At 35.0% G+C, this 25,013-nt stretch overlaps 3 protein-coding genes across 8 annotated transcripts; 2 read left to right on the forward strand and 1 right to left on the reverse strand.

The window, feature by feature from the left end:
• Nucleotides 1–4,601: 4,601 nt before the first annotated feature.
• On the forward strand, nucleotides 4,602–7,334 carry LOC118059666 (serine/threonine-protein phosphatase PP1 isozyme 4). 3 transcript variants are annotated; one of them, XM_035072588.2, is made up of 4 exons: nucleotides 4,602–5,063; nucleotides 5,728–6,287; nucleotides 6,391–6,614; nucleotides 7,072–7,334. In XM_035072588.2, the coding sequence occupies exons 1-3, from the start codon at nucleotides 4,862–4,864 to the stop codon at nucleotides 6,577–6,579; spliced, it is 951 nt and encodes a 316-aa protein (XP_034928479.1). In that variant the 5' UTR covers nucleotides 4,602–4,861; the 3' UTR covers nucleotides 6,580–6,614; nucleotides 7,072–7,334. The 3 variants fall into 3 exon arrangements, with proteins under 3 accessions (XP_034928479.1, XP_034928477.1, XP_034928478.1); XM_035072586.2 differs by having other exon boundaries at nucleotides 4,603–5,063; nucleotides 7,043–7,334; XM_035072587.2 differs by having other exon boundaries at nucleotides 4,603–5,063; nucleotides 7,064–7,334.
• Nucleotides 7,335–9,294: 1,960 nt separating this feature from the next.
• Nucleotides 9,295–15,856, forward strand: LOC118059667 (protein NEDD1). 2 transcript variants are annotated; one of them, XM_035072590.2, is made up of 11 exons: nucleotides 9,296–9,712; nucleotides 9,987–10,099; nucleotides 10,857–11,117; nucleotides 11,213–11,317; nucleotides 11,633–11,698; nucleotides 11,867–12,088; nucleotides 12,822–13,394; nucleotides 13,982–14,219; nucleotides 14,349–14,602; nucleotides 14,886–15,062; nucleotides 15,142–15,856. In XM_035072590.2, the coding sequence occupies exons 1-11, from the start codon at nucleotides 9,553–9,555 to the stop codon at nucleotides 15,226–15,228; spliced, it is 2,256 nt and encodes a 751-aa protein (XP_034928481.1). In that variant the 5' UTR covers nucleotides 9,296–9,552; the 3' UTR covers nucleotides 15,229–15,856. The 2 variants fall into 2 exon arrangements, with proteins under 2 accessions (XP_034928480.1, XP_034928481.1); XM_035072589.2 differs by having other exon boundaries at nucleotides 9,295–9,712; nucleotides 13,982–14,602.
• A 1,162-nt stretch (nucleotides 15,857–17,018) lies between these two features.
• On the reverse strand, nucleotides 17,019–23,615 carry LOC118059669 (folylpolyglutamate synthase). Of its 3 annotated transcripts, none has more exons than XM_035072593.2 (16): nucleotides 23,144–23,615; nucleotides 22,924–23,066; nucleotides 22,748–22,813; nucleotides 22,396–22,505; nucleotides 21,942–22,002; nucleotides 21,476–21,559; nucleotides 21,301–21,357; nucleotides 21,122–21,182; nucleotides 20,704–20,750; nucleotides 20,506–20,583; nucleotides 19,873–20,037; nucleotides 19,497–19,790; nucleotides 18,710–18,788; nucleotides 18,285–18,434; nucleotides 17,895–18,055; nucleotides 17,019–17,330 (listed from the first exon to the last, which is right to left on the reverse strand). In XM_035072593.2, the coding sequence occupies exons 1-16, from the start codon at nucleotides 23,151–23,153 to the stop codon at nucleotides 17,271–17,273; spliced, it is 1,626 nt and encodes a 541-aa protein (XP_034928484.1). In that variant the 5' UTR covers nucleotides 23,154–23,615; the 3' UTR covers nucleotides 17,019–17,270. The 3 variants fall into 3 exon arrangements, with proteins under 3 accessions (XP_034928484.1, XP_034928483.1, XP_034928482.1); XM_035072592.2 differs by having other exon boundaries at nucleotides 23,132–23,615; XM_035072591.1 differs by lacking the exon at nucleotides 23,144–23,615 and having other exon boundaries at nucleotides 20,506–20,750; nucleotides 22,924–23,076.
• Between the last annotated feature and the right edge of the window lie 1,398 nt (nucleotides 23,616–25,013).

Genomic DNA, 25,013 nt, shown 5'->3' on the forward strand with positions numbered 1-25,013 from the left:
AATTTATATATTCTCTGCTGGGGAAGAATTGGATCAATATATATAAATATATATAAAAAATGGTTGCCGATGCCATGGCCATTTTCCCCCCTGAAAGGATTGGCGAAAGATTTGATTTACCTGTTTAGATTGTCTTCACATATTCGAAGATCATTAACGAGACAATGGAACATAATATATTAGGATGAACATATTCTGTTCTAACTTTCACGTTGCATGATTCTTTTTCTTGGATGGATGGAAGAACTTTAAATTTCAGGGAAAAGCATGCCGCTTTAATTAACATTTCGGGAAATGATGGTCTTTTTTTTTTTTTTTTCCTCCTTCGCCAGACAGGAAAAAAATATAAAAGAACTCTTATTTTTCCTCCTAAACAATCTTAAAGCGAATCAATCATGACGAGGTTAGCATTTTAAATGGTGCATAATCATGTTATTTGATACGTTCCCATGTTCTTCTTCTTCTTTTTTTTTTTTTTATATTAATATAGATAATTGGTCTAGCTTGCACGCATGCACTTAGGGAATCCTTAAAATTAACGACCATATAAGCCTCAAAATTATTATCATATTAGCAGTCACAATGTTCGAACATGAGACTATATGGAATAACAAATCGCTTAGTTCCAAACTCAAATAATTGGACTACCTACTAAATAGTTGATTAACATTTTCTTACAAGATAATGAAAGTGGTACAACATTGTTTCTTCATTTTCTGATTTGTTTTGGAGAGGTTTGGGAAATACAGGTGATGATAAAAATGCTCTTTTGGATCTATCTATAACTATTGGATTTTTATCATTTGAAAATGTCGGATTCATGGGAGAAAGTACAATTTTCAATGACCAGTCTACAAATTAATCTGGGAAACTTGGATCCGATTACTAAAATTCAACCCTGTTTTTCTTCAATCAACCCCTTCCTAATCATTTCACTTGATAAACCTTGGATAAATTATAATAAATCTTATTTGATATCATGAAATTAGAGAGAACATTAAAAAATTGGAAATTTTAGCTAAAAAAACCTATTTTTATACCCAAAATCACATCAATGACTATCTTTTCCATGTTTCAATTAATGGAGTTTTGGAGATAATAATAATAATATAATAATACTTAAATTAAAAAATAAATAGAGAGAATTTTGAAAAATAAACTCAAAACAAAACTAATCCAAATTAAATAGTATTCTCTATTTCTGTAAGTTTTTAACTCGACGGTATTTTTCAAATTTCAATTGATGGATTTTTGGACATAAAATGGAGTTTTCATAATTTTTTTTTTTGAAAAAAAAAAATATAGAAGAGATTTTTGCCATGTCTTTGATTTTTTTTTTTATTATCATCATTGTGATTTTATAATACTCCGTTAGCCTCCCTGTAAACTTTAAGTCGCGCATTATCTTAGTTGTTGATGGAATTGCTGTACTTGCAATGTCTATTCTTTATGTTCCTCAAATCACATTTACCAGCTTAATTATTCTACTCCCATCGTTTGCCATCGATTGCCATGTACCCGGTTGAATATTGTAATCATGGTTGTTAAACTTATGATTTAACTAGTAAAATTATATAATTTTACAAGTCAGTATATATATAATATGTGACATTGAATAAAAATTTAAAAATCAGTAAGCTCGGTTAAAATCAACAAACTCAGTAAACTTGAACCAAGTTTATCGAGTTTGATAAAATTGGGTTTGTAAAAGAAAAAGATGAAGAATAAGCATGCAGGTGTGGAAATGGTGGGTCTTAAGTCGCCAAATCCATGGTTTTTAGACCCTTTTATATCAAATCAATGGCTTTCTTTACCTGCTCTGCTCTGTTGAAGAGAAAGAGCATCATGTGCCATTTCTCTCTCCCTCTCTCTTCTCCCGAGCTGGATAGAGGAGACCAATCTTGTAACCAAAGGCAAAGAAAGATTTACTAATATCAAGAAAAAACGGTGAAATGTTTTTCGTAAACTAAGTAAAATTAAATCATATTATATTATATCAAAAAATCATAAGAAATTTGTTAAAATTAAAAAAAAAAATAGCCAACAAAATACAATCCAATAAAAAACTAACATTGAAAGATTAAGCTGAAAGAAAAGAAAACTGAAAGGATAAAAAAAAACAATGTATCAAAAAAGAGGTCTAGGTGGGTTAATATGCCTGGACTGATTTATAATTATTTTTCTCTTGTAAGGAGCGAACAACCTTATTTTTTTAAAAAATAAAATAACAAATAGGTGACGTGTTATCTAATGATCTAGTTTTAAGTGAATGGAGAGTTACTGTAAATTGAGGTCTGGGGTTTTTTTCCCTAAAAACTCAATTTTATACTTGTTTTTTATTCAAAACACCTAAAAAAACACTTGCATTTCTTTACAAACCCATCCACAACCTCAAATAACCCAAAAAACTATAAATTGACACAAAAAAAATCTTTCTAGGCTCGCACTTCTCATATCAGGTCATGGAAATGACAAATAACCCTAGGCGAAACTCTTATCATCGAATAGAAATCATTGTCACAAAATTTAATTTTTTTCATTGTCGTAATTTGTGTCATCTTAGACTCTTTCTCTCATAGTTCATCTTAGGGATTGAAAGTAAAAAAAATAAAGTTTTGTACCATAATTAAAAAATTAAAACCCGAGGGGCTAAAGAATTATTATTTAAAAAGAAAAGGACCAAAATCTACTTTGGATCCCATTTTTGGACGAAAAAGAAAACAGTGCTTAAGGATCAAATTAAAAAAAACAACAGACATCGCTACAATATCTCTCTAACGCCTTAGATTACAGGTAATACTTTTGTTGATTTATTTATATTTTTTTATTCTCGTCAATGAATAATCTTTTTTATCCTGAATGCATCCGAGGAGACCATCGGATTGAATATCAATATGAACTAAGGCTCGGCAATATTTTATCTCGGTCTTGTATCACAGAGATCAATCAAAGACACGTGGCGGAGTCCATGATCGGATCTTGAATCCTTGAGAATGCCGGACACGGGTTTGGAGTAGAAATTGTGTTTTCTCGAATACCTGCACGTGATCTCGATGGCTAGACGTCATCTTTGACAATTATTATAAATTATTTGTTTATCACCTCATTCGATGGCTTCGGATCATTCACCTGTTCGAGAGTTTGTATATCTGATCTTATACTTTCGTTGACCACATCGTCATCGTCATCGTCATCGTCAACAACAGTAGCATACAGTTAATTACATCGCTATTACCATGGACAGTCGTAGCACCGTGAGCAAGCATATTAGCCCTTACTCGCCACGAGTCACGACACTCCCTCCTTGTATTTGAAGTCTCTCTCCGTCATCCTTTCTCCCGCCACTGTTTTGCTGCAACACTAACACCATGTTATCCCTCGTTCATCTGGCTCTTCAAATTATCATTTAAAGTTTAAATCTCAAAGTAAGTAAGTTTAAAATTTAAATCTTAAAGGAAGCTCGGACAGAAAAAATCAGCCACAGTAGTACAAATCAATTTTTTTTCCCTAGATAACCTTGATGTCTACGTCTTGACAAATTTTTCAAGATCTTAAAGTTAACGAGTAAATAAATTTTAAATAATTATAAAATTTATGGTACTCGAACTAATAATTTTTAAAAAATAAATTTAGAAATTACCTCTCTTAAATTGAATAAATTAATATTCTTGTTTGCAGTCAGTGTGAGAAAGAAAGAAATGGATAAATCTCCAATCTTGGTGCATTTTATTATATATCACATATTTACAACAAAAATAAGATGTGTAGTGAAAATTACTTTATTATCAAATTTGTTTACGTGTCAATTAAGATTGATTATGCGTTCTATATTAATATAATTTATTTACAAAAATTTATACTAGTTTTAATATTTAAATTTAACAAATAAAAAAACGGCCTCTTTAATCATCGAAATTTATTTGCTGCTTCCATTTTTTGTGAGGCATCAAGAGTCCCTCTAGCTAATGATTAAGAGAGGCCAGTAAAGGGTAAACTGTAAACAACTAAAGACTATGTTTCGGGATAGTAAGCTAAATCGGCTTATAGTCTTATCTTTTTAGTTTTTTTGGTTTTCCGAGATTTTTTTAAAATATATATATTTTAAAAATAATTTATTTAACAGTATAAAAAATAAGTTGAAATTTATTTTTAAATTTTTGGTTATATTGTCTAAATAAGCTGAGGAATACCTTATTAATATTTTATTTTTTAAAAATAATAATAAAATAAATAACGAGAATCAAATATAATATAAAAAATAAATAAAAATAATTAATAAAAATAAATTAAATTAAATTTTAAAATATTAAATTAAAAAAATCAGAATAAAATATATAATAAAAACAATTGAAGATAATATAATTAATAAATAAGATAATATTTTTAATTTCTTATAACTTTTAAAAAATATATCCCGCAAAAAATAAAACTGAATCCTAATTCCATGCTTTCTCTCAGGAATGAAAAGAAAAAAGAAAAATCACAACAAAGAAATTCACCTTTGTATTCCACTGAAGGCCCTTGAAAACGGCGCCGTCTTATACAACTTTAAAAGAAAAATATTATTATAGTATTATTTAGGTATCTCCGCGGCATAGAAGTTGCAGCCGTCTCCCATAATTCTTTTTTGTTTGTTTTTTTAACACTCTCCTCTCCTCTCCTCCCTCAACATGTATAAATAAATAACACTAATAAGTTTCATTCTCTTTTTTCTCTCTCTGTTTTTCAAGAACCCACACAACGCTAAAGAAACTGCAAGACTGTTAAAAAAAAGAGGATAATCTTTGAAAAATCCTTTTGGATTTCTAGGGTTTGTTATCGAAAGAAAGCCAGAGCCGTTGAAAAGAGGAGGGAAGATCGGATGGCTACACAAGGGCAGGCGGCGATGGACCATGCTGTCCTAGATGACATAATCAGACGGTTAACAGAAGTCCGATCAGCCAGACCAGGCAAGCAAGTTCAGCTATCGGAGGCTGAGATCAAGCAACTCTGTGTCGCTTCTCGTGATATTTTTCTTCAACAACCTGTTCTGCTCGAGCTTGAAGCCCCCATCAAGATATGCGGTCCTCTAAATTACCCTAAATTTTCTAATTTTTTCTTGATGTTTTTGTGCTGGGTTTTGTGGTATTTTCTTGATGGGTTACTTTTCTTTTTATATACGATTGGAAGTGGAGGAGGCTGTTTTAAGAAAAGGGTACTTCAGGTTTTGTGTTTTTTATTTTTTAATTTCCTGGCATCTTTTCGTTATTGCAATCTGTTATGTTCGTTTACAGGGGCTTTAGTAAATTTTGTCTTGGGTTACTGAGTAATGCTGTTATCGAGTTGTGAAAAATGGAATGCTTATAAAACCTTAAAATCCTCTAGTGCTGAATGAAATTGGTTGTTGTGTTTATAACCTTTTGAGTTTCGACAAACCTGGAGCTGGCGATGTTTGTTAAGTAAACAAGTTTAGCTGTAAATTTGGCCCCGTCTGTTTTTTATTTTTCAATGTAATATGATTCATGCTAAAAAATTCAAGTATATTATCAAACTCAAAGGCATTCCATGGATTTGAGAAATAATTGGCATTTGAAATAATCAAAGACCGATATTCAACTTATAGTATGTAGCTAATATATAGCCCGGAGGGTAGACAATTGCCGTGGCTGAATATTTGATTTCTGTGTTGTTCTGCTGCAGCCTGGATCTGTTCCATCTGACATTGTCGAGATTTTCTTTGTGTTTCAGGTGACATTCATGGGCAATATAGTGATTTATTGAGACTTTTTGAGTATGGTGGTTTTCCTCCCGGGGCAAATTATCTTTTTTTGGGGGACTATGTTGATCGAGGAAAGCAAAGTTTGGAAACTATATGCCTTTTGCTTGCCTATAAGATTAAATATCCAGAGAACTTCTTTCTCCTACGAGGAAACCATGAATGTGCTTCTATAAATCGGATATATGGATTTTATGATGAATGTAAGCGGCGGTTTAATGTAAGGCTATGGAAATCCTTTACTGACAGTTTCAACTGCCTTCCTGTTGCTGCTTTGATAGATGACAAAATTTTGTGCATGCATGGCGGTCTTTCCCCTGATTTGACAAATTTGGATCAAATTAGAAACTTGCCCCGCCCAACAGCTGTTCCAGATACTGGTTTGCTGTGTGATTTACTCTGGTCAGATCCTGGTAGAGATGTTAAGGGATGGGGGATGAATGATAGAGGAGTTTCTTACACCTTTGGTCCTGATAAGGTGCAAGAATTCTTGACAAAGCATGATTTAGACCTTGTCTGTCGTGCACATCAGGTTGTTAACTTTTCCTCAGCTAGCCTATTCTCTTTTAGTAACTCATACCTCTCTTTCTGGACACTGAAGTGATTTTTTTTTTTTTCGTTTTGTTTTGGTCTAGGTTGTGGAAGATGGGTATGAATTCTTTGCCGACAGGCAACTTGTTACCATATTTTCAGCCCCCAACTACTGTGGTGAATTTGACAATGCTGGTGCTATGATGAGTGTTGATGAAAATTTGATGTGCTCCTTTCAAATTTTAAAGCCTGCTGAGAAAAAAGCAAAGTTCATGATGTCAAACAAAATGTGATGGCTGCAAATTATTGGTCCCTGGTCTTACCCAAGGTCAGCTCAATACAATTGCTTTTTTATGATGTGACATGGATATCATTGTGATTATGCATGTTTCTGGCTTGTTGCTATCCCAGCTGTTCTGTTGTGGTTGGTAATTTTGTGGATTTCCTTCCCCGAGTATAATGAATTCCATTCATATGATATGAAGAATGAAATCAATTGAAAGTTACCAAATGATATAAATTTTATATTCATAGAAACAGGCGAAGCTCTAGAAAGGCTCTTTTCCTTTGCAAAACTAATTATGATGCATTCATACATAAAAACACACCCTCGAACGTATCCTTGTATATTCACTCAGTACACTTTCCGCTCATGTTTTAACCTCCAGGGCAGTATCTAAATTTTTGGTATTTAATCAACCTTTCTGCCCTATCTTCCATCTTTTACATTGATTTTTTCCCTCCCTGTTTTGGCAGGGAAACTGGCTAAAATTAAAGGTTTTCAGGTTTGAGTCTGCTAATTCTAGGAGACGCAGGCATGACCCGTGCATTATTTACTGCTTGGTGGGGGCAAAGCTTTCCAAATCATTTTTGGAGGCACATGCTGTGGGGTGTACCAAAAGTCCGAAGGAACTATTTTTTACTTTCCTTTTTTTTTTTTTTTCCCTCATCTAATGTCTTTACTTTTCTCTGTAGTTCGTACTCCTGCGTATGTGCATATATTTGGCCTGGTAATTATAATTGTGTTTGGGCATCAGAATTGGCCACATTTAGCTCTATACGTAGCTCTAAGTTTCCCACTCTGTTCAGAGACTCGAGTTCATTGCATTTACATCAGGCATATTCTCAGATTACATGATGTAAATGTAGTTTGGCCTCCCGTCGATTTTGATCGCCATATCCAGGGCATTCTTATAGTTAGGATCTGGTCCTTTCACCTACTACCATTGAATTACGGAGAAGTCTTTGTAGGAGAGATGGTTCGGATGTTAATAATGGTCCCGTCCAGCGGCTTCTACATTAGTCGGGGTGGACATTTTCAGAACTTGACACTTGTTCGTGTTTATTTGGGGGTATGTCACACCCTTGGACCGGACTGGAAGTTGATGGTCCAGTCAATGATATATAGAGCTGGCGGTGGTTTTATATTCTCGCACACCTTAGACGGCAGGTGCTGCATTTACAATGGTATCTGCTGGCTTAAATGGAACCGCAATTTTGGGCAAAAGATTCCGGAGGAGATGTGACAAATGTCCTCTATCGTTGAGGATTTTGCTTCTCTGATTTTGGCCCTCGAAAGTATTTTTTTAAAAATTTATTTTATTTCAAATTAATATTATTTTAGATGTTTTTAGATTATTTTAACATGTTGTATTAAAATTTTAACATGTTATATTAAAAATAATTTTTTAAAAATAAAAAAAAAATATTATTTTGATAAAGTATTTTAAAAATTGATGACAATCACATTTTTAAAAATAGGTTTTTATTTTATTCCAGCCGGACCCCGTTCGCACGAATGTGCTGATTCCGGGTCTATCAAGATCATTCCTCAAATTAACGATTGAAACATTTAACCTCAGTTCGTCCAAGTATTTTAGCTAGGCCTACAAAAATAACAAATATTTATTATGAGGTATTTATCTTGAAATGTTTTTAAAATGTAGTAGTGATTATTTTATAAAATATTTTTTTTAAAAAAATATTTTATAAAATGTTTTTTTATTTTTTTAAAAATTATTTTTAATATAATATATTAAAATGATTTGAAAATATTAATTTTAAAATAATAAAAAAATTATCTTTTTTAAAATACTTTTAGAATATAAAAATAAAGCATTTAATGTGACCGAACTCCTGGAATGACTAATGGTTCTTAAGCGGGAATGGATTAATATTAAAATGCCGAAAAACAAAAACGCAACAATTACGGTTGGGGGGGGGGGGGTTTCCTGGTTTAGCAATTGCAGTACCCTCGAGAGAACGACAAATCCTGTACAAGCAGCCATTAATAATGATTATCATCAGCAAGCATTTGATCATGTAAGATAAAATGTTTTTCCAATCTGATAAAAGAAAATAAAAAAAAATCAGGTTGCTAATCGCCCAAGCAGTAAAATGCAAGGTTGTTAACTTCATTCTATTTTATTTAAAATATGTAAAATATTTTATATCAATTCAAAAAACAGAACAAAATAAAATAATTTTTATCTCATTTTAAATTTTAACCTGATCCAGATTTTTCAAGTAAATTCAATCAGAATATTTTAATTTCATTTTTACAAGTTCTGTTACAAACTTGTAAAGTCATTAAATCAAATTGATATTTTATTTAAATCGAATTATTTTAAGTTAAAATCTTATTTGATTTTAACTATTTAAAAATACTTTAAATTTTAAAATTATATTTTATTTGAAATTGTGTTTGTAATGTATAATTTATAATTAATTTATTTTAAATTTAAATATATATATATATATAACAGCACCGCCAAGATATTCTGAAATCAAAATATTTTATTTTAATTAAAAAAACAAAATATTTATCCAAACAGAATTGACAACTCGATAAAAAAAGTAAAGACATGGAAGCAAATAATCAGATGTAGGCAGGAGTAGGAGCGGTGGCCTAGTCCCAACTCCAAGTAGTCGTCGGGATTAAAGCCAGCAAAATCAAAAGGCAAGCGTCCCCACCCACTTACAAAAAAAAAAAAAACCCGCCCAAGAGAGGATATATATATAAAAAATACCTCCCCTCTTTTATTCAAATTCTTAACGACCCCTCCACTCATCTCCTCTCCTCTCCTCCTTTCGAAACTTAATGCCATAGTGGTGGGTTTTTTTTTTTTTGTTTGTCTTCTTTTTTTCAGACACCAAATTTAAAATAATTTTACAAAAAGAGAGGAAGATCCTCCATTTCCCAAATTTCTATCCCTACCGCCATTTTACTATTATTTAGCTCTCTCAAAATCTTAAAGATTTGAGAGATGATCAACTTGGCGGATCCATCAATGTCGTTGCTGGCGGCGAGTGGTGGCGACACCGTGAAGCTTTTCGATGTATCAGTGGAGCCAGGAGATCCATGCACTTTGAATTACACACCAACTCCGGGTCGCGTTGTTAACTCAGTCAAGTGGAATCATACTAGTGAGTCAATCACTCGCCCCCTCTTTACTGTCTCTTTATTTTCATTTACCTTTAATTTGCAAGTGCCTTTTTTTTCGGTTAGGTGTAGAGTTTTTTCTTCGCTTGAATCTGCATTTCCCGGTTTTTGGATTAATTAGCGTTTGTTTGGCTGTTTTTTTTTTTAAAAAAAAAAACGCAATTTTGATTTAGTGCTTAATTAAATAAAATTCCTAGTTTGGTACTACAATTTTTGGAAAGCAGAGTTTGATTTAATTTTGGTGTTCTGTTTTTGCAGATTTAGTTGTGGCTAGTGCTGGAGAAGATAAGAAGATTTCGTTGTGGAGGAAAAATGGGCAGAACATGGGGACAATTCCGGTTTCTGGGACGGATAGCGGGGACAGCATTGAGGTAATTCTCGTCGAAGTCTATTGATTCATTAAATTAGAAATTCTTACAAGTTTGGAACATCAAATTGTTGAAAACTGTGTTTGTGGTGGATTGGATGGCTGGTATTTGAAAAAAAAAATTGAGATCTAAAAGTTCGTCTTGCAAATAGAAAATTTGGTTGAATTTGAATGTACGAGTTATCAGAGGAGTGGTATCAATATGCATTTGTGCTCAACCTAAACTTCACCTGCGACCTCGTGTTACCCAACTTCAAGCGTGTTCCCCCCTTAAATAATGCATGAGGAAATTTGAAGGTGGTAAACTCTTGAACTTGTGGAACAAAGATTTGATAACGTAAATTTGTTTCTTTCTTTCCAATAACCACCATTGAAGATACAAAGAAGCATTTTGTTTCATAAGATTACTTTTGTGTACTTCAAGCATCAAAGTTGTCAACTGTTTGGGACTTGAATGGAGAAAAGGCATGCTCAGATCAACAAGGGAGACCAGGTTTCCTTATATTCCTTGATCTTTTGCATTCTGCAAAATACAATCTTCCACAGGCACCCTGTATCACATCACTTGCATGCTTGTTTGTAGTAAAACCTTTTTTAAAGAATTCCTCATGTGGAATTTTTGTTGTTACATTCGAAACACCATGCATCCATTTTATTTGTTTTTCTCGTTGCCATGGTAACATGATTTACACTGTCACGAGGGGGATTCTTTTTGGTCCACTACAACAAGTCATTGTTGAATATATTTTTATAATTTGTAGGAATCATTATCAGCTATTAGCTTTAGTAACAAGGGATCTAGATATATATGCTCTGGAGGAAGCGGTCAAGTAGTAAGAATATGGGATCTGCAGAGGAAGCGCTGTATTAAATGGTTGAGGGGTCATACCAGTACAATAACAGGTGCTATGTACAATTGCAAAGATGAGCACCTGGCTTCCATAAGTTTGAGTGGGGATCTTATCCTTCACAACCTTGCATCTGGTGCAAGGGCGACAGAACTCAAGGACCCACACAAACAGGTTGTCTGTTCTTCTGCATTTGATGCTATCCTTCTGGTATTTGTTGTGTAACCTTCTTTCCTGCTAATTGTTCGTCTGATGGAATTTAAGACCAGGTACTAAGGGTTCTTGATTATTCACGAGTTAGCCGACACCTTTTGGTGACCGCAGGTGATGATGGTTCTGTACATTTGTGGGATATAACCAGTCGCAGCCCAAAGGTTTGTATATATGAGTACTGGTAGTTTAGGTCACAAATAACAAATGTGGCTGAGTGAGTTTATGCTGCAGTGAGATTTTCATATCTAATGAAGTTAAAGCATGTTTATGCTCATTTTCCCATTTATCAGGTTCTAACTATGTGCTTTGCATATATGATCTTAGCACACCATGAGGCTTTTGTATGACCAATTTTTGTTTCATCACTCCTATTTTTCTCCATATCCTATTTATTTTTCCTGTAGTATTATGCTCTAATTTGTCAACATTGCAAATAATGTTTTTAGCATGCAACTGACTGCATTTCTGTTTTACAGGTTTCATGGTTGAAGCAACATTCTGCTCCAACTGTTGGTATTAGCTTCTCACCGTCAAATGATAAGGTCTCCTGTTTATTTTATTATGTTGGATTGGTATCTCCTTTCCCTTTTTCCCTCATCATACAAGAAAGAGACTAAACTTTCTATATGCTTTTGAAACAAAATAAGGCCTGAAGTTTCGGTAAAATTTGTTATCTATTTTTCATTATCAAATGCCTTTTCCCATTGCAGATAATAGCTAGTGTTGGACTGGATAAAAAACTATACACTTATGAATCAGGGTCTAGAAGGCACACATCTCTCATTTCTTATGAGGCGCCTTTTTCTTCGCTGGCTTTTAGAGATGATGGTTTGATTCTGGCAGCTGGAACCAGTAGTGGTAGGGTGGTGTTCTATGATGTTCGAGGAAAACCACAGCCTTTCACTGTTCTCCATGCTTATGGCAGTTCAGAGGTGGATTTTTCTTCCTGATGCCCATGTTTGAATATTTCCTACGGTCTTTCTGCAGTTTCTTATCAGTCTATAAACTGTTTTATGTGACCACAATAAATATTGTGAAAAATGTTATTTTGGATCTCTTGCTTGAACTTGAAAATTTCCATATGTTCCAAAACATAGAACCTTATACCCCACCAGCACAGTTCTGTGCAGAAGTTAATAGAGTAGTAACAAATATTAGGCAGAAAGAGATGTAAACGGGATTCTATAACATTATTAGAGTTTCAAATATGAGAAATCCACCAATGGCTATTCACATTTCTTGATTTTAGTAAATGAGCTTATCAAGATTGGTTCTTTAAATTGGCCTGGATAAAACCTGTTGTTCTGTGTGTTCCTATCCTCTTTCCCATTAGGATGACTTAATTGATGTGCCCCTTAATGGATGATGCTGTAGAGAGAAATCAATTCGATTAGTGTTACAACAGTGTGCAAGATTCAATTTTTGTGTTAGATAAAACAGTTGGTTAAAAATGTGAAGGGATGATAAAAAAAGAAGAAGATAGTGCCCCATTTACATGGACTGCTAGAGATGTCTACTTTTGGTATGCCGTCAGAGAGCTTTGAGTGAATAGTGGTCCAGGTTTCAGAAATCTCATCACTAGTATCATTTCACAAATTAAAAGTATATTATTACCTTAATTCTTGTAGTTTTGCGTGATGCTAACTAAATTATATTTCTCATCAGGCTGTTACAAGTTTATGCTGGCAAAGATCAAAACCATTTATTGTAAATGAGAGCACCTGCACTCCTGAGATAGCTCTTTTGGGAGGTGCTGTTGATGATTCCATTCTTATGCCAGATCCACTTTCTTCTGTAACATCATCTAGTGTTGCTCTATCCACCTCTGTATCTGGCTCTAGTAATACTGATCGTTCAGGTCTTTCAATAGAATCATCATTTCTAACAGCAACCACTAGTGGACCTGCATCAACCATGTCCAGTCTGACTTTAGCAGAGGAAACACCGCATCGAAGCCACATTTGGCCTGGAACATTGATGAAATTAAATCCTCGTTCTAGTTACAATTTCAAGGATGAAATGGAGGTGTTTTCCCCGCTTGTGGATGTTCAGCCTATCACACCCTCACTTGATAAGTTTTGGGATGATCAGGAGGGATTGAAAAAGGATAATCTATCTGTTGATAAGAAACCTTCATCATTGTTGTTTCCTTCATCCAGTAGGAGATTTCCTTTTCAAAAGGATGGAACCAATGGTCATCCCATAGTTGATTGGAAATCTAGTTCAACCTCAAGGCAGGTCTGACAGTTGTTATTCCAGAGGATATTTGCAACGTGCATATCTAATTCTTTCATTAATAATGGAGAAGAGAAGATGTATGCAATGCATGAAATATTTATTATTTTTGCCTGTGTATTTTACCTAATTTTTATGACCTTTCAATGTGATAGGATTAGACTAGTGAGCTTTATACTTTCCTTGTTTCATGTGTACTTGAAAATTTTAGCATGTGCTCCTTCCATTATGCTGAATATTTGGAGTATTAATGAGTTATTTCACCAAAATCAACTGCTTAGCTATATTTTTTCTACTACATGATGCTAAAGTTACTCCACAAGTCCCGGTACTTTTAGAGTTTTTAAAATTAAAATACCTTTTTGACTATTGAACTTGGCTTTCTTCCTTGAAGCATGCTTTCCTTGCTCTCTGTCAGTCAATATTGTTATAACATGATTGTCGGTTGATAATCTTAAATGTTTTGTTAAGTAATTTTTTGTATTTCCTGTATACAGTTGAACTTAATTCTGATTCCCCAGTGAACACGATTTGGGGTATTCAATATCTTCATAGACGTGACATGATTTTTCTTGCCCTTTTTTTGGCAGGATGAGGCCCAGTCTTTCACCTTACCAGGGGAATCTACTCCATCTCCATCTTCCAAGAGTGAAGATTCCTCCATCACTCCTCCAGAAGCATGGGGTGGTGAGAGACTATCTGATAAAATTGCTCACCTAGGCCATCCACTAAATTTACCATCTCGTTTTGCGATGACTTCTGGGAGTTCAACGTTAGGATCAATGTTTTCTAGTTTGCAAGATCTGCCCTCTTCAACAAATCAGACAGGTACGAGCTCATTGACTAATTCCAGCTGCAGCTTCTCAAATCTGCACACCAGAGATGTCTCTTTGAATCAGGAGACTTCAATGGGATTTCCAGAACACATTTCCTCCAGTTCCATGTCTCTGTCATTAGGTACAAAACACATCACGGAACTAGCTAGCCTTGAAGCATCTGGACCAGCATCATTAAACCAACCTCGCAGGTTTTCAACTTTTTCCGAGAGAATAAACACTACTGCTTCCTTCAGTGATGGGGCATCCCTCTCAGTGATTTCACCAAAAACAAAGAAAACAGGAGTTGAAACTAGGGAAGAGCTGTTGAATAGCATATTGTCGAGGTCTGATGCATTGGCGGTCACAGAACCAGAAATTCTTCCAGCAATGAACGTAAGATCACTAAATGGCTTCAATTAATTTTTTCCTGCGGCTTCTAAGTGCCTGGGTGTTTCCTTTTGGAATCCCAAGGTAGCTTTATCATGACAGATGCCTTCAATATTGTGGTTTGAATTACAAGCATGGGCCCCATTTTGTGACTGATGCAAATTGTTGCCATCAACTTAAAGACAGAACAGTGAAGGAACTTGTGATGCTAAAACATTATTGACACATATTAGCTTTGTTTTCTCTATCTGATTATCAAGGCTCGTTAATTTGCAAAATATAATGGCAGGGAGGAGCCCCACAGCCACACAAAATCCTTCAGCCAGATACACAGCAGGGGAGTTCATTCACGCTACAGCTCTTCCAGCGTACTCTTGAAGAAACTCTTGATTCATTTCAGAAATCCATACATGAGGATATGAGGAGCCTTCATATAGAAATTCTTAGACAATTTCATATGCAGGAGGTATGTATGCAGCATTTATAGTTTTTTTTCCCTTTTGTTGTATTTATATATGGAATTAATTCTGTGCATCGTCGAACAGATGGAAATGTCCGGTGTGATGAACTCAATCCTGGAAAACCAAGCTGAACTGATGAAAGAAATCAAGTCTCTTGGGAAAGAAAACTAAGAGCTCCATAAATTGCTTTGAGCTCCGGTGAAGATGTGATTGTGATTCGTGACTGTTTGTTGAAGGGTTTTGGGATCTGAATGTTCGTTTCCATCCTTCGCACTTCATTTTGGCTTATTTTATACGGAACTTCCCTCAGCAATTGTGGTGGAGATGTAAAAGAAGGGGAAACTATTGAAGAAGCAGAGAAAAAAGCAAGTGTGTCATTGCGGATATGGTTCTTGCCTCAATAACGTACATTAAAATTTTTTGAGCTAATGAAAGAAGCTTTTCAGCGGATTCCCTCTATCTTGATCATGCAGCATTCAGTCTTACTATTACTGCTGAAAGAAAACGAATCACGTATTACTATTTCTGATGCAAAGGGCACCACCGTATGTTTATTAACCAGCTAAAAGAGAAGAGTTGCTCACCATGTCATTATTGCTTCAGCTCCATTTTGGATGGATTGAGATGGAGGAGATATGCCTTGTTAAAATCCAGCACCTCTACTCCTCGAATTCTGTGTTACAAATTCTTGTCTCGGCACCGAGTTTTAGTCCATGGAGAACTGTGATGAATATCAGCTCCAAGAGCACTGTTTTTTCTGGATCACCCTAATTTTTTTTTACTGCGGGTTACCAGGTTAGTCGAGTTTTTGACTTTCTTTATATTTTTATAAACCCGTCCTTCTTTGAAATAAAATAAGAAATCAAATAAACTAGAAATTCTAGAAATATGAAAATTAAAAAAAGAAAAAAAAGCATAGTCTTAATTTTTATACTAGAGTAATTAACAAATCCGAGTTCGAACATATTCGATCTGGTTCCTAATTTTATGGAGGTAAAGAGACTTGATGATCATGGCATGGAGGTGAAACTGTTGAAAAACTAACACTCGAAGCTTGAAGAACGAACAGGTGAATAACATCCTCAGCATCATTTGCAATATCCATTATTTTAGCTATCCAGTTGCAACTCGGTCACCTTGGCCTTGCTTCTGTTCAGCATTTTTTAAGAAACACTTAATATGCTTCGAGCGAGTAGATCTGCAACGCTTTCATTGACAGCAGAGGCAACAGCCTCAGCCATTTCTATTCAGCAGCTACGGGTGAGAAAACAGTTGTGAAAATTATCTTTGAAAGGACTTTTTTGGTTCTCCATTTTTTATCCCTTCCGTGGACTAATATTTCAAGCATGTGTTACGTTACCAACATTTGCTTTCTTAAGGAAATGACAGGTTCTTAGCGTCAAGCAGATTAAACATAAGGGGTTGCTATGAACGCTATAGGAATATCTTAAAAAAGGTTTTGTTAGCAAGTTTTGAAGGTCCTCGCGGTTATTTGAGGAGCAATAAAAATGACAAGAAAGCTTCGGTATACGCAGAAAAGCATACCTGCGGAAACGCACGGAGGAACAATGACTGGTTCGTCGAACGTATTATTCAAGCAAATAATAAGTGGAAGCTTGATTTGATGATTTCCTAGCATGAAAAGAGCAGGAAGCATGATACTGGGTGAGGGGATAGTTTTTAAACCCTTTCTGGCTGGAGGAATTAATTTAAAAACTCGATGATTCAAGAACTAATCTAAATTAAGTTAATTAAAAAAAAATGATTCGATCAGAATTAAAAATTATGAGCTTCAAATATCAATCCCTTTGTTAAAATTTAAGAGCTTCTTTTTTATTTTTAGGAGGGGGGGGGGGGGCAAGGGGTATGCATCACAAACAACACGCACACCATGTTATGAACTTACTAAGATCACAAATGATTTTAATTAAATTTAATGCATGAATATTTAGCATCACGAGTTGCCTACTAACATATTATTTGTTATATATAGACTTTAGAACAAATCTTTTTCATCAACAAGTTGCTAGGAATATGAATAGTGTAACTTATTTAAACGAGAAAAACTGAGTTACAGACACTTAAATTAGAAAATTTAGAAATACAGAGACTGAATCTTTCACTACCTCTCATTTGGTAACCTGTTAGTCCAGTGTCAATGCCAGCACTTCTTAAGCACAAGTTGACTAGAGACTTCAACTTGGTCTTGTGCCTCACATTTTGACTAACCTCAACACATCACCCACGAGATGTAATGAACCGGTTACAAGGACCTGATGCATAATGGAAGAAAATTTTAAAAAATAGTTCAAATCTTATACGAGTAAGACATGCATCATACATATGAATCTTTTACTATAACCAAAAGGCTACAAATGAAACACTATCACTTTGTCTAGATTTTCCGGAAAGTTTGAGTTGGCACATTTCCTGTTGATAAAAGCTATTTTCCAGCAAGACATGCTGTGAATCTGTAATTTTCGCAATAAGAAATGACTGCATTTCTTTTATTCTCCTATGCTAGAGGGAAAAACTTCAGCGAAACAAATTTTACAGGAAAAAGAAATATTGGAGTCCTGACTATCCATCACAATTTTGTAGCCACAAAAACGTAGCCATGGAACGAGATTCTTACAGTATACATGCATTCTTGTTGCCTCTGAATGATTTTTCAACAGAAAGCTTATGCTATTTCAACCCACAGCAGAAATGAAATGAAATTTCATGATCTCGTTTTGCGATAGCAAGCATCCGCTTTTACCATATTATTCAGTATAATAAACACACATGCAGGTTGTAAAATTTAGAACAAGATATATTTTCCAAATCAGCATTACCTGATAGCGAACAGATTGATTCTGTTGGACACTTTCCCTAAGCCACTTAATAGCTAATGGGAGGGAAGGAAAGACTCTGCTATTTTCACAAGTGCTACCACCCATTTTGGTATCATCTTTACCTTCTTCACAAACAGCATCCGCATGCTTGGCCTCCCCTCCTGATAAGTCAAAAGTTCATTTCACATACAATCCAATGTTGGCACGAGAACTGTGTAAGATGCTTTAACAGTTTCAAATATGTATAACAAAGACAATATACTAGGTTTGAACATTTAATTAAGGAGTGATGTGTTTATTGTTCTAAACTGCAAAAGCTAATGCAAATACAACAATCAACCTGAGAATTTTCTGAAATTAGAAAGAAACAAACATGCATTTAACTGGTACCTTTATCACTCTGTATGAGATTCTCCCATACTCTTTGAAGAGCCAACTGCCACGATAAATCAACTTGAGAATCAGTTGGTAATGCATGAGATCCAACCTTGTAATACACGGATGTATTTGGAACAAAGAGCGCCTTCTTGAAGTAGACACCTAAATACCAAAGGAATGTTTATAAGCACGAGTTTCTTAACAAAACCATCAACATCAAATGAACATTATCTTTCCTCACAATTCCTAATTTACAGTCTGACTTCTCCAAAACAAAAAATTGGATGGTTGAGATTGTTACACAATGAATTTAAAATAGCCATGGAAAATTCAAAACAGTGTTGAGTTTAATGTCATTCAAGTTTCAACTCTCTCATACTACTTCATTAAGTGGTAACTGTGTTCTAAAAAAGGTCACAAGATCATTAAGTATTTACCATGATTAGCACATGCTTTCATCAGACGAGGGAGAAGCAGCTGAGGATCCCGCACTGACATGCAATTGAACACCAATATCTGTAAGATGCATAGAAAACATTAAGTTAACATTTCAAATTGTAGCTTACATGTCTCTCAAGTACAAATACCAAATTTTTACCCAAAGGGTCGCATTTAAGCAATGAAAGTTATGATTAAAAACTGCTTCTTCAATGATTTGGGTTATCATAACACTAATTGTAATGGGATTCTGAACCCTGTTTTCAAAAGTTGGATGTAAAAATAAAAATTATAAAAGCAAACTTGCACCACAGCACCAGACATCTGATAAATAGTGGAACGTAGTGAACTTCATCCCATCCAGTATGTTATTTGCCCCATCTTTTCCATGTGAGAAGCCCTATGGCTCCTTTGGAAAGCGAAGCACATCACTGCAGACAAGAAACTCACTTATACAGCTCTTATATCAATTCTTCCAGTTAGAGGCACTTTGCCTCAGTGTACTACTGGAATATGTTGAAATAGATGATTGTGATTTGGGCTTCCCATACCACTTCAGCAACTGCTGAAAGTCCCCCACTTTCCAGCTTGTACTAACTGCATATATTTGCAGTTACCCGCTTAATTTTGCAACACCAATACTACGCAGTAGACTTTGACCCCTCCTAAAACCCTTTCTAAGTTAGCTTCTTATGAGCCAATCTAATTGTAACTTCCACCTTTGCATCTTCATTTTTTTTTAAATGTCAAAAATAATGATAAGAAGTTTTAAATCTCTATGCTTACCTGCATGGAAATCTTTCCATCTCTCTCATTGGGGTTCCCCTGTGCCAATTCAATTGTGGATCCAGAATTGTTCTGTGGGGGATGATTAAAGGCCTTTTTCTGGCTGTCTTCTTTAACGGCAAGAGAAAACCATTTTGCACACATCTCCATGCTTTCAGGACTATGGGCTCCATCCAAATAAAACACAAGATCTCCGTATCTCTCAGCATTAATATATTGATCAGGGACTTTTTGAGCCCGCCCTTGCAAACTGGCTGTTGTAAGCCCCTTGATAAATTGCTCAGGAAGTGGGCTCTGTTCCATGCAAATAAATTTATTAAATAGCTATGAAGGCCTAACAGGGCTTGTAAAGGAAAAACTCTTGTATCTAACTTACAGCCTGTTCCAGGTAAGTGAATTCGTGATGCCCTGTCCTTTGAAGCCAGGTAGAAGATAGTGCAATAGCAAGCCCAGCATTTAAATACTGGTGCTCACCTTCAAGACTGAGTTTTAAACCATTCAGCAATTTGGCATCTAATGGCTCCGCCACTTTAAGGGTTACCTGCAATCAGCATACTTATATCAGCCATTTATTTCTTTTATTAAGGAACAACAAGATTTGATATGGCACAACGAATTTTCTCAGCAAGCTATTATCCCAAACAAGTGGTTGTAAAGTCAAATGAAAGGGAAATTCAGAGTTACAAGCTTATCCTTGAATTCTCACCACCAAATTGTTAAATTTGCAACTCCTGACTAACTTAGCCAAAGAATTCATAGTTGTGCAAAAACTAAATATATGGTTTGAGGTAACATAGGCTGGCCGGTAAAGGTTTAGCACTTCAATAGGATTGTTACTTAAGCACCAATGTTATCTTATATAGCATGCACCCACTTCATGCGAGACTGGGTTTAAGATGAGTTTCCCAGACACCAGTCAGTCTCCACAGTTTGGATCCAACATATGAGGCAAGCATTTTCCAGTAAAGTGAAAAATAGAACTCCCAGGTGCATGAAATATGCAACTTACATTTAACTTAGAAGCCTTCTCTACAAGCACATTCATTGCTTCATCAGGTTGAGGCACTGTGAAGGCTGGAATTCCATCCTGTATTGGAAAAGGAAAAACTTGAATACGAAGAAAAGCAATGATCAAAACACATATTGTGTTGAGGTTGAGAAACAAATGCATTGCCAAGAGTCTAGTGGGAATAGTCCTGAAGAACACCTTAAAGATACCAGCCTTCTCCCCAGCAATTTGTGCTAGAGTATTTCCTGTTTAAAGCATTCAGAAAAGAAAATAGATGAACTTGGTAAATGAAAATCTGGTGGAAAAACAATTTCAACATTAAATTTTCCTATGTTATTGTTCAAGCTTGGAGCACTTCCAAGACTTAAAACATCGCATGTTCTCTTGTGCAGGGAATAGCAGATGCTGATATGAGGTTTAGTCTTGAAAAGTGTAGTGACTTGTTATGCAGATATGGACTATAATGTAATATGGAAAAACTCTTGCAACAGGACATGTTCTTTTTGAAAATTACAGTCCACAAGTAGTCTCGAATGCATCAATAATCAAACAAGTAACAGCTATACACCATTTCACTGTGAGCAATTACCTAACTCAATAGAAATATAACACTAACCAAGAATCTCCATGTGGTCATACCCAAGGGAAGATATACCACACACAATAGGTTTCTGAACCTGAAACATGATGCCAAGTTAGCTCTCTGTTAGAAGTGCATCAAGGGAAGATACTCCTTGCATAAGGAGCTTGACATGCAACACAAAGTCAAATTCATCAAATATAAATTATGCATACCACATTTGTTGCATCAAACTTTCCGCCTAACCCAACTTCCAAAATAGCTACATCTACCTGCGTAGGAGTACTCAACAAATGAGATTCCAATCCAACATGAAAGATTAGATTGAGTAATGGTGTGTTTACTCAGACAGAAAGGATATCATCATGGATACAGAATGTTCACACAAACCTGTTCCGCTGCAAATATCTTGAAGGCAAGTAAAGCAAGAAAGCGAAAATAGGTAGGCACTGGTATATCTTCTGTAGCTTTTTCCTGCACAACAGCAGATAATGTCAAAATTAAACAAATCAAACAAGCTTGTTATCCAAAAATTACAAAGAAAAAAATGTTTATTAAATGTATTTTTGGACTTTGAACTTGGCACATCACTTTGAAACCACTCAAAGGTTCTTTCATCAAACTGCCACTAGGGAAGCACAGCAAGAATTCTGACATTCACCGTCGTAAGGAAATAGCCACAGAAAGCTTCCGGTTTTCATTTTGAATCAAATGTCAGCTGATAATTACCTCTCTATTTATGAGGCGAAAAACCAACTTATCACTCTCATTATAACTGCTGAATCAATGCTTGAAAAACATGCGCGATGAGGAGAGATATAAATTTAGGGAAAAAAAACAAGGGAGCCAAAACGACCTTTAGTCTGTCAAAGCACCACCAGAAATATGCCAAGAATTTCTCTTCACAAATGTCCATACTGCGATAGAAAAGAAGAATATCTAAACTTAAAACCGAAAGGGTGGGTTTCAAATGCAAAAGATGCACTACACATAGAATAAAGAGATTATACAGATTGCTTCAAAGGAGTGTGGTTACGGGTGGGCAAGATATTGATTTCGTTAACAACAGAGACAATGAAGTGAATTTAGCAAACTTCAAAGAGTGGAAATGGCATAAAATTAGAACAGTCAGTCTATGAAAGAATCAGAATACATACGATTGTTGATAAATATGAACCTTGAGTCAAACACTAAAACAGAGAAGCAAAATAATTTTTATAAAGTCAATTTATTCCAAGTAGGCGAAAAATCTTGATTAGCTAACTTCACATATAATTGGAAATATGACACTACGGATTTGCGTAACTTACCCATCCAAACGAAACCTTTCTCGGACATCAATGAGATGAGGAGATGTGAAAAGTCCAGTGTGAAAGCCACAATTACGTAGGATAGATTCCGTGAAGGTGCACGTGGATCCCTTTGCCACCCAGAAAAACAAAATCATTTAGACTCAAAACACAGACACAAACAATCCTGACTCTATATTGCCAACATGAAGTGCTTTCAAAAATATAAAGCGATTTACAGAGCTTAAGTCCAGGCACAATTAAGTTTATAAATCAGTGATCGACTTTAAAAATAAACTCTAAACAAGAACATTTAAAATCATATTTGATAAATCGAAGCCAGCATTGATTGACAGAAATTTAGTACTGCTACCTTTCCTTTAGTGCCTGCCACGTGTATGATCTTCATCTCTGATATTGCCTCCTCTAACTCCAGAATCTTAATAGATGATGATAATAAAAACACACAATCCGATCAGAATATACATCAGCTGATGTTTAAATATATATGAAAATTAATATAAATTTTCACTGATGACGCATGATTACCTTTAAATAATCGAAAAGCAAATCAAAACGATCTCCTTTGTTGCTCTTATCAGCACGACTGCGTTTCGTAATCAACGAAGATAAAGCATCCATTGCTTCCTCGTATGGAGTCACCGTTGGTTTTGACGATCCATTGTTGCAACCTGTGAGCATCAGTTAGCGAGAACGGAATCCATGATGATAACTGCATAAGCAAATTAATACGCACCCTCGAGGTTACCTTCCGCCATCTCGCTTTGGTTCTGGAAAAAACTGGATTCAGTAGAGAGTGTTCGAATAGTGTATACAGAGAGATAAGTAAAAACAATAAATAAATATATAGGGACGGGCCTGAGGAGAGAGGAGCTTGGAGGCGTTGAAAGCAAGCGAGGGGGGGTGAAGTTAGTGAGCGGGTGATTTTTTTATTTTTCTTTCTTTTTTATATATTTTAGTCTTCGGTGGGGCGATTAGCGAAGATGGATGGGGGTGGGGATCGGAAGGTTGAGGTTGAATGCTAAAAACGACAGGGAATTTCAGATCGGGTTCGTACCCAACGACTAGGGGGGTATTTTTGGTAATGCAACAGTAGAGATGGGTGCAGGATCTTTGTACGCATTCATATGTTGTATATTGTCTCCGTCTGCTCTTGTCAGTTTTTTTTTCTGACTGTGCTCTGAAGTTGGTATCTTTTAGGTTTCCTTCCCTTGTCTGTCTTCTATACCTACAATGGAATTATAACAAATAGCATTGATGATGACAGGTGAACAGTTTGCTTGCTCTTGATGTAAGTAAAGTGGGCGACTCGACACATCGACCCTTCAATCAATTAACAAAAACCTAAAGAAGACCGGACAAACACGATGACTTTCGAGGAGGAACACTATTTTTCTTTTTTTCATTACTTGAGTTTTTTTCACTTTGATCCCTTACTTTTTCTTTACTCTTATTTGGTCCTTTAATATAACTTTGATTTGCGATTGATATTGGTGATTTGTATTTCATAGCCGCTCATGGGAATCCCTAGATGTCAGGGAAATGCTCTCACTGGCAAAAAAAAATATATATAAATTTAAAATAATTAGAGCTTTGAGGATGAAATTTAAATCAAATAAATCTTCATTCCCCTTTTCACAACATCAGGGGTTGGTTTTAATGGTCAAGTAGAAGTTCATGTAACTTTTTCAATTCAGATCCCACAACTTTTTTAAAAAACAATTGATACTTTATAATTGGTTTTATTTGAGATTTTACTTACCAGTTTATTCTGATTGTCTTAATGTGGGGATCTTGCAATATCAAAAAGAAAAATACAGTGCTCGATTGATGCTTAATTTTATAAAATAAAAAAATAAATTTGATTAATTTAGAATAATTAGATGTTAAAGTACTCAATTCGAAACTAAAACAAATATGGGAAATTAAAGTTACGGGTAGGTCAAGATTGGCTGGCATGTGAGGGAAGTCACAACGCTCTGACAACCCATGCATCTTCCACTAGTATCCAAACACCACCTTCTATTGGTCCATTATAAGCATCTCGGTGTACTCTTCTATTTAAGACGATGTGTGTACGGTGATAGATGAATGGATCAATGCCCCTTGAGTTATGTAGTACAATGGAATCAGGGGGCTTTATGGGTTTTTCATTTTTTTTTTTGGTACAGCACAATGTCTTGATGCCCCTCGATATTAAACTTTTTATGGCTCTGGATGCAAGCACGCTTTCGTAATTTTCTTCCCTTTTTTGTTATTGTCACGCGGTGTCAAAGGTAATTGGATCCTTTAATATAAATATAAAATAAAATTTAAATAAAAAAAATTAGTTGACACATGGAAGCAAGCAAGCGACGTAAAAGCTTTAGATGCCACCTTCCGTGGCAACGCTAAATGCATCTCACCGCCCCTGCTACGATTGTGGATTGTGTGCCACCAGAAAATTGACATTGAGTTGTGACCGTATTATTTTATTTGCACCTTTTTTTTCATGTTTTTCTTCCGAAAAATTATGTTGTTCATTAAAAAAAAAAAAATGGTTATTTGTTTAGTGAATCAAATCAGTATTTGTTTTTCTAATTGCAATATTTTATTTTAAATTTTTTATTGAACTTGTT

The sequence above is a fragment of the Populus alba genome, chromosome 10 (genome assembly GCF_005239225.2).
Source record: "Populus alba chromosome 10, ASM523922v2, whole genome shotgun sequence".
Taxonomy (NCBI): Eukaryota; Viridiplantae; Streptophyta; class Magnoliopsida; order Malpighiales; family Salicaceae; genus Populus; species Populus alba.

Coding starts and splice junctions, on each gene's coding strand:
- LOC118059666 (XM_035072588.2), top strand. CDS start 4,862: ATGGCTACACAAGGGCAGGCGGCGATGGACCATGCTGTCCTAGATGAC. Junction 5,064..5,727: donor AGCCCCCATCAAGATATGCG/GTCCTCTAAATT, acceptor TTTGTGTTTCAG/GTGACATTCATGGGCAATAT. Junction 6,288..6,390: donor TTGTCTGTCGTGCACATCAG/GTTGTTAACTTT, acceptor GTTTTGGTCTAG/GTTGTGGAAGATGGGTATGA.
- LOC118059667 (XM_035072589.2), top strand. CDS start 9,553: ATGATCAACTTGGCGGATCCATCAATGTCGTTGCTGGCGGCGAGTGGT. Junction 10,100..10,856: donor ATAGCGGGGACAGCATTGAG/GTAATTCTCGTC, acceptor TATAATTTGTAG/GAATCATTATCAGCTATTAG. Junction 11,699..11,866: donor TCTCACCGTCAAATGATAAG/GTCTCCTGTTTA, acceptor TTCCCATTGCAG/ATAATAGCTAGTGTTGGACT.
- LOC118059669 (XM_035072591.1), bottom strand. CDS start 23,076: ATGCTCACAGGTTGCAACAATGGATCGTCAAAACCAACGGTGACTCCA. Junction 20,751..21,121: donor TGACCACATGGAGATTCTTG/GTTAGTGTTATA, acceptor TGCTTTAAACAG/GAAATACTCTAGCACAAATT. Junction 18,056..18,284: donor TCTCATACAGAGTGATAAAG/GTACCAGTTAAA, acceptor TTGACTTATCAG/GAGGGGAGGCCAAGCATGCG.